Source organism: Acanthisitta chloris, unplaced genomic scaffold (genome assembly GCF_000695815.1).
Source record: "Acanthisitta chloris isolate BGI_N310 unplaced genomic scaffold, ASM69581v1 scaffold27141, whole genome shotgun sequence".
Lineage (NCBI taxonomy): Eukaryota > Metazoa > Chordata > Aves > Passeriformes > Acanthisittidae > Acanthisitta > Acanthisitta chloris.
The window spans coordinates 47,089-56,145 of NW_008656974.1; the positions used below are offsets into that span (position 1 = coordinate 47,089).

At 36.7% G+C, this 9,057-nt stretch overlaps 1 protein-coding gene across 1 annotated transcript in view; it reads right to left on the reverse strand.

Annotated features, from left to right (window-relative positions):
- Positions 1 to 9,057, reverse strand: part of SLC4A10 (solute carrier family 4, sodium bicarbonate transporter, member 10) — a gene marked incomplete at its 5' end in the record, with an annotated part of 79,560 nt that overhangs the window by 3,454 nt on the left and 67,049 nt on the right. Inside the window, 4 exons of the mRNA XM_009084549.1 lie at positions 1,147 to 1,263; positions 2,914 to 2,981; positions 6,366 to 6,488; positions 7,121 to 7,294. Of these exons, the coding sequence (XP_009082797.1) occupies positions 1,147 to 1,263; positions 2,914 to 2,981; positions 6,366 to 6,488; positions 7,121 to 7,294 (482 nt within the window). The remainder of the gene's footprint in view (positions 1 to 1,146; positions 1,264 to 2,913; positions 2,982 to 6,365; positions 6,489 to 7,120; positions 7,295 to 9,057) is intronic.

Below are 9,057 nucleotides of genomic sequence, written 5' to 3' on the forward strand. Positions count from 1 at the left end.
ATGCCATTTTGGGGTGACAAAATTAAAAATGTGTATCACTACAAATTTTATTCTCTTCCTGCATCTTTTCACCATAACACAATGTTTAGCTGTTTAAAACATGGAGTTTCTTTTCAAAAGTTCATTTAGAAATGGTCAGAATATAATTTTGTCTTTTAAAAAAGACTATTAATGAAATAGAATTCCAGGAATAAATTCAATTAAACATGTAAATATACTACATTTATAGTTTCTATTTTTAATACACAATAAATTTCAAATTTTAATATTAGGAACTTTAACAAAGATATTTTACATTCCTATTGGAAATTTCTTTTCATTCTGTCTCCCCAAAAACTACACAAAGTTAAGTCATTTGGGTTCCTAGGTGACACCATTTGAATTGGAAGACACAATCAAGGAACAAGTTGGGGGACAGGGTCTTACCTTTGGGGAATCAGCTTCTAGAGTGATTAGGAAGGGGAGCTTATGACAAAAATGTGATATGAAACAATTAAATAGAAAATAGTTAAATTTTAAATTTATGGAAACAGGAAGAAGTTCTCTTAAAAATCACACTGTGCTTGAATTTAGTATTTTCTCATTCCTGTAATAACTCTGTAGCACAGATAAAACATTGTTGCTTCATTTTACATTTGTCTGGACTAAAATTTACAAGTATTTAACTGTTTTGAGTTCAAGTGAAGTAGGCAGAAAAAAGAAAAGAAGTGATGCAATCTTACAATTATTTTCACTCCAAATAGTACTAGATTGTATTCAGAGTACTGGGTTCTTCATACAGCTATTTCCAGGGCAGTGATCATCACTTCTTTTTCAAGAGGAAAGAACAAAAGCAAGCAGAACAAACACAACAGCTGTTGTGCAATATCCAGGTGGGGACTGGTGGTTCATTACACAAGCATCAGGCATGCTCAACTTCATCTTCCACTGGAGCATAATTAAGTACCATGCAAATATTTGTGGTTTGTTTGTTTGTTTAATAAATAGTGAATTTGTGTTTTGAGCTCAGAATATTATGTCTGGACATAAATGAAACCTCAAGAAACAAAACTGCAAGAGGCTAGAAATCTTTCTAATCCCTAGCAAAATATTCTAATATTGGTTTTACACCAATATATTAAGTAAAATGCAGTAAAAAATTAAGACCTTTTAGAAGGAAAGCTTGACTCCTTATCTTTTGCATTCTCCGAGGATATCAACAATGTCTTCCACACAGCAGTTTTTGCCATTTCATCAGAAATGTTTATCACAGATGGGTCATCTCTAGACAAGAATAAAAGTAAATACACAATAAACCAATGAACATTCAGTCTTTGTTACTTATTAACTCTATAACAGTCCTTGAAAACTGATAGCGTTGACAATAATTAAGCACAGTGTAAGTTAAATTATGTTAAACTTCAAGTCCTGAACAATGACTTCAATATTCTCTTACAACATCTTAGCACTTTTTTAGTATTTTCCTTCTCCAACAGCAATTAATCACAGTAGTGTCAATAAAACACATCGTGTCACTCCCAACTATTAGACAAGAGAAAAATTAGGCACTGTGAAATTCAGTATTGCCCAAGATCTCACAGCATGCCAGCAGCACAGTTCATTGAACAGGGCTCCCAAGAACTCCTAACAGTTCTCAAAGTACTTATGCTCTGAAACTCCACCTACTTTTAGAACAATTTTAAAAGCAATCAAAAACCTTAACAAAGTAAAATGTTTAAGAGATCTGCCCCAACTAAACAAGCTAATCAGTAGCTTTAAGCAGCACTTCATGGCCATGATGCCCTTTGCTTTAACTGGACACCTCCAAATATGTATTTATACACTTCGGAATAGTTAAGTCTTAAATGTTTTAAGGGTCTCCCTGTACGTTACTCCTGACTTCTTGGTTTACATGTGGCTTGACATTCAATAAGCCCTTGGTAAACTTGCTGCCAACTCTTTTGGGGAACCATTTTAACAACCATTGCCTTGACCCTTCTTTTAAGATATAGGACTGTAAACCTAACAGTGCAGAGAGTCAGAGATTATGCAGGAAACTCTACCAATGTAAACAGACTGATATAGATCACACCACAAGATAAATTAAGCTGTGTATTGCTAATATAAAATAGGACAAAAAGATATGTACAAAAGATGAAAAAAACCAGACCAGCAGAGTGATGAATCAAAAGAAATAGGCTGGGATTTTTCAGAGACACAGACACTCATTTGTGTTAGGAGACATTAAGGTAACTTTGTGTTAAAGTGTAAGAGAGGGGGCCACTCTCAGACAGTATTCCTATGAACTCACATTAATGCAGAGGTTACTGCAACCATATATTTCAAACTTCATTAATAATTTTGCTCTGAAAACTAAATTATATTCATTCCTTATGGGGCGGCCACATGTGTTATGGCAACATAGATTTTCATGCTTTTTAAGTTGTGTCAATCCTGCATTATGCCTTATCTACCCTGGACAGCTCTTGATTCACTCATTACCTTACATATATAGGATCTTAATTAAAATGTTTTAAAATACATCTAAAATACTATAAGAACCTACTTTTCCTTCAAAGTGTTCAAAACCTTTTCTGGCTCCCCACTAGCACAAGAGTGAAGGGTGTGACCTGCTCTACATTGTCCTTTTGCACTGTGTATGTCAGAAGCCAAAGTCCATCATAAACAGTCTGATCCTGCAGTCCTGCCCAATGGAAAACTTCAACTAGCGCGTCCTTTTCCTAGGGACTGTGAGATAATGTGCAAAGACTAGTAAAAGGGCTGAGCTTGTTAAATGCTGCAGTATACGGTTCGGTTCACCTATCTGTACCAGATAAACATCCTTCTGACATTCAGAATGCATTAAGAATAAATACTGTGGCATGTTTATTTGTTTAATTGCAACTCACCTAAAAGAGGAAAGGTATATTTTACCTGTAATGTCCTTCTAGTGGTAACTGAACAGTCCCTTCCTCTTCCATTGCTAACATACTTTGCTCTTCCTAGAAGGAAGCAATTCAGACATGAGACAGGATATGATGTTATATAAAGTGAAATTTATGTACTTTAATCCTCTTTCCATTTTCTTTAATATTAAGTATTTATTTGAAGTTCTATAAGATACTTTTCAACTCTTGTTTAAATAGTTGACATTTAAAACTTTCTATTTTAAAAGATCTTAACTTAGTGCTATTTTTCAGTGTCAAATAGAGATTGTTTTGCAACAATAAAGAAAGATAAAAATTAGTAACCCTGAGTGAGCAACTGTATGGTGAATTTTAAATAACATGGATAACAGGATATATACATTGCAATGTTTACATGCAAAAATTAGGGAAGTCAATTTAAGTTTGTGCACACAGTTTTAATATTGACAAAGTTTTATTTCAGTGAAAGGCAGTGAAATAAAACACTCAAAACTATTTTTCACTTGAAAAGAACTAGGAGATATATCTATCAAAAATCCCTTTGTGAAATAATTACAAATCCAGAAACTCTTTCTTAGGGGGAGTGGAGAACAAAACAACGCCCCTCAAGCACCATGTCCTGCCTGCAAGAACAAAAGAAAAGTCTCTGTCTTTCAGGCATCAAGTGAAGACTCCACAGAAGGACTCTCCATGTTCACATCCTTGTTAGGTCAGGAAAAACAAAGCTAGGAGGTTAACATGCCTACACATGAAGGTAACCATCAAATCCTGCTCTAAATTTTTGCAGTGTGTGTATGAGTACAACAGACACCCAAAGGCCTCCACAGCTTTCTTCCTTTTGTAGGGGGCTTTGTAATAGTTCACACTGGTGCCTGTTTGAAAGCATGAGTAGGGTCTCCCAAAAAGACAGATTTTTGGCAGATCACCAAAAACCCACATGCATCATACACACTGAGAGTTGGTATTAGCTGGAAGAGCCAGTACAATTTTCCAAAACAGTAGAATTTAAGTCCTCTCTGCTCAGAAATTTGTGTCTTCTATGCTTTCCTATTACACCTATTTTAAAAGTCACAATATTTTTTTCTGCAAAAGGGAAAAAGTCCTTTGTTCATTCTTGTCTCAGAAAGACTTAATTGATTAACATCAAAGTGGCTTCCAAAGGAGGTCTGTGAGAAGAAGGCATGTATCATATCCACTATAAATGTACAAAGCCCTGGAAAAACATGGCCTAAAATATGAAAACAACTTAAGTGATGAAATTAGGTTCCAATCAAGTAAGTTTCATATCTTGTCAACTATATTTCTGAATATTCTTGTGGGTAGAATACTTCTATTTTTAAAAGCTGTGTGATAGCAACTCTCCAATTAATTCCTTAGGCTACATGTCAGAAGTTTTTTATTACTAGTTAATTTTGTCATTTCCAGGCTTCACAGCTTCATAAGTTTTTGACAGTTGAACAGTTTTAATAATAGCTCCAAATATTTAGAAATGCCAAAATATGTAAAAATAACCTCTCAAAATAGACCGTGAATGAAATAAAGTAACACCAGTAGATTTTCCCAGTTTTGTTTTCTGATGCCATCCTATCAAGCATGGGAAGGAAAGCGACATATAACCAAAACATACGGATAATGAGGAATTTTTTCCAATAACCAGACCCACAAGAAGAGAGCTACCTTGGTTACTTCTGGTTACTCTGAATTGTGATGACAACAGATACTGTGATGAAGCAACTTTCTGGTCTGCTTTGATTCAAAGGGGAAAACAATGACTCACATATTTTAATTTCAGCCTTGTAGATTTACAGGCACATACTAAATAGTAAATAATCATCATGACGTTTATGACCTAGGTAAACTCTTTTCCCCAAAACATATTCCATGACAGTATGTTGAATGTGTCAAGGAAACCAAAGTTACAGCCCTCCAGGTTACAGATGAGGCAGTGAGTTGTCAAAGGTCACTGAATTGTAAAGGCAGAGAAATCTAGTTTTCATAGTTACACATTCAAATTATTAGCTCATGTCCTATTTCTGCAAATAGACCTACCAATGGGAATCCTTAACACACACATTTCACTGGTCTCAGATCAGATCTTGGGGCATCCCTAAGGATAAATTGCTGATTTATCAATTCACATTGTCTAGTTTTTGCAGTACCCTTGTAGTTATGCCTCACAGGTTCCAGGCTTTTGCAGAGGTCTTCAGGGCATCTTGGAGCTCATATGCACAACTGCCCCGAAGTCTAGAAGTAACCACTGACTACCAAGACAATATGGCATTATCTGCATATTCACCTCCCACTGCAGCCACAGCCCCACACTATGCTACTGTTCAAAAGTGTTGATGCAGGACACATGAATCGCATTTAAATAACCTGGCACCAACATATTCTACCTACTGCTCCTGCAGGTAGTGTTTCACCACTGTGACATGTCCCTCATTTATTCAGGCCCAATACTGAGGTTTCCTAACAGTTCACATTGATCAGGTGGCTGATACCAGGGACAGAGGACAAAGACTTCCGTTCCTTGCACATAAAGTTACTTCATATTCCCACACTTTTATCTGCTATTCGAACATGCAATTCATAAAGCAGCAGCTAGATAAAAATACTATCAAATAAATGCAAAACTGGTTAGAAAGCTACAATCAGAAAGATCAGTGCTTCGCTGTCAAAATATAGGAACATTCTGAGTGGAAATATGTAAGAATCCGTTCTGTATCAAGTATAAAAAATTATCTGAAAAGCATATTCTTTGAAAGAAGATGAGGAGTCTAGATCCGAAACAGCTAATGTGGTGCTAATGCCACAGGCTGTAAGTCAGTCCAAGGATTTGGTTAACAGGGTTAGCAATTTCACTGACCTTCTCAGTACAAAGTAGAAGTAAATTGTTTCGGCAGTAGCAGAAGGATAACACTGGCCCAGAGTGTAACTGGGATACTGCACAGGGTTATGACACTGCTGAGCAGAAGGGGCACAGGGTGATACTATGTGACCTAGATACAGCTCAGAGGTAGCTGGGCCATGCCACACCCCTACAATTCTGTAGCTCTCTCTTCAACATCTCCAGCAGAGATGAGACCAGTCACAATGCAGCATCAAAGTGCCTCAGGCATCCAAGGGCTTTCCTACAGACACGGGTTCATCTCTGCATACCATCTGAGTGGGTCTCAGAAGCAATCCCCAGGAGCACTGTGGATAATATTGCATATGACACTATGGCAGCTTAAGAATCGACATCTTAAACTAGGGCTTAAGATGGCTAAAGCCATCTAAGCCTGTCAGATTTGCAACCTTAAAAGCACTTATGAAAAATATTACAATATTACACTTAGACACGGTTAACAAGTTTGCCTACTGCATGGAATGTGCCTTATTTAAAGAATTTTCTCTAAATGCCTGAAGGAGAAATTGATAAAGTGCTACACACCAAAAAGACCTAAAACAACAGCCCACCTCTTTCTCAGCATCTTCCAGTTTCTTTTTCTTGCTCTCGGGCATCAAGTCATCTAACCAGCTGAGCTCCCGCTTGGTAAAAAAGAAATCCATGAGTTTTCGGACAAATACCAAAGCTAGGACCTGCAAAGATATTAATTCAAGGAGTTAGGAAATTAAGCAAGGAAAACTGACAAATATGCTTGTAGTGGAATACTTTCAAAAGTGACCACAGTTTACAGCTAGAATTTTTTCCTCTAAGCTGAATAAGCAAACAACTGGTATTCCTTTGTTCAAATGAGGTATGGCTTGACGCTTTTAATAATCACCGAGGTCAGTACACATCTTCTATTTTCAAACAGTGAAATAATCAGAGCAAGATCACTTAAGCAGCAGAACAGATTTTTATTTCTAGCAAGACAAGAACAGTACAGCTCCTCAGTGCAATCAAGAGTCTGCCATAATGAGTGAATGGGCTTTCTGTAAAAGGATTGAGCACTACTTCTTAAATAAAAAAATATCAAACCAACTTTAGTATTTTTCTTTAAGAGGAGCATTTTCCCTAAGAGAATATACAGCTGGGTTATACACAAATACAGAATACATCCTACTCAGAGCTTATATGTCCAATTTTTCTTACTTAATACAGTATGAAATGTCCTTGAACACTGAATCAAAGCAATATTGTAATTACCTGCACACAATTAATTTTTTCCTCAATAATAATTATCCACAGGTGAAAAGGGATTTTTAGAGGAAGTAAGAAATTTTCATACCATCATAGGAAAGACGATGGCAGCTCTTGAAACCTTTATAATCCAGAGAAGCACAAGACAACTCAGCTGAATTATAGTGAAGAGATGCACCTTTCTAAGAGGAACATGCCTCAGATAAATAAAATCTGGCTGGTGCTTTGCAGGCATCCAGAATAACTTTATCCGGTCGAAAAGCTGAAAGACAAAATTTTAAAAGTTTGTATCAAAATGAGCTGTAGGATCATCTATGCTGACATTGACACACTGCCTAAAAGATCCTGAATAAAGAAACTACAGAAATTCAGGAGCACAGAAGAGACTGCCTCAGTTACAATCACGAGCCATTAATCCAAACTCTTTCAACAGTGGCAAAGGACTCATCTTCTCTCTGACTGAGCCACCAGAGTAAGCATGGGAATCATTATTTAAGTGAAGTTTAATTACTTGGTTAGTCATACTTCTTCAGTTCCTTTCAATTTTAACACACGTCTGCCTCCATAGGTATTTCTATTGCAGATGTTCTGAGACACTGAATTCCTCTGAATTACATTCTCTTTAGTCATACTACAGGAAACATCCTGTTCATACTGCATAATGTGTTATAGACAAAGAAGATGGTGACTTTGAAATAATACTGCTAAGTTAGATTTCAAGTCACGAACTCTTAATGTTAGGCAAAGCCAGACGTCCAAGTAGATGTGGATCAGTTGTGAATCTAACTGAATGGAAGCTGCTCGATCCTGTTGGGCATATGCCTTTCTAATACATTCTAAACTTTTGATTTCAACAACTGAGCTCTGCCTGCTTTAGCACACAAAAAACTGATCATGGAGGGATCTCTTCAGTCTTTTAACTCCTCTAGATGAACCACCTCTTCTTTTTTTCCCCCGATTTACTTCACCAGATGCTTCCAGGCTGTTTTCTTTCCTGGATTTCACTTTATTCACAAAACCAGAAACAGAAAAGTAAAAAAACCAATAAAAATAAAAGGAATGCCAGAAAGCTGACTGTCATGCTGTTAGGAATGTACATAAGAGGTTCCTATTTTTCAGACCTATTTGTCTCCATACTGACCCAAGACTTTCGTGTCAGCTGCCATGGCACAGTGATGATGGTGATACACCACTTGTCCCTGCAGGGATGAGCCATGCTATATTGACACAGTCTTCAGCAATGTCAAGATCCAGAAGTTTTTGCTGAGCATGTGCAAACTGCAATTTTTTACAGGCTTATAATTTGGCCATATTTGAGCAGATTTCTTTTTCACAGAAACAGCAAAAAGCACATCCTCCCACAAAAGCCATCTTATCAAATCTCAATTCCTTGTCCCAGCTTGGGGGGAGGGAGAAAGGGAGGAGGATGCTATCACTTTTCCAAGTAAAGATAGCCAAATTTTAGCATGCCTTAAAAACACTCCTCAGTAGTACTTTCTCATACCCCTGTTCTGAGAAACAACAGAACCATATTAAACTGAAATTATTTAAACCTGAGTAAAAGTCAAACTACACTTTTTAGAAAATAAGAACTAGGCAAAGTTATAAAAGAAGAGTCTCTGAATAGATACCACCAGTAAAAGAAAAATGTTTCCAGCTTTGCCTATAAATGTAGAGAGGTATAAAAAAGCTAGGCACTTCTAACTCAAAATTAAACATTTAAATATAATGAAAGAAATAATCAAACATTTTCTTTGCTTTTTGTATTTGACAACCTATTGCACAGTATAACTCATCTTGTTGCCATGTGATTGTTCTCTCTCAATTTTCTTGGAAGGCATATCAATACCTCAACTTTCAGTAACAAAGTACACTTGAAAAGGTGTTTCTGTCAGGTGGGCTAAAGGATTTGATACCATGCTATTTAATGCTGCAGCCAGCCAGGAGAAATGGTACACAGGATCCCATTACCAACCCCAATCTGAATGCTGGAATGCCTGGCTCCTGCCAGGGACTCCTACTTAA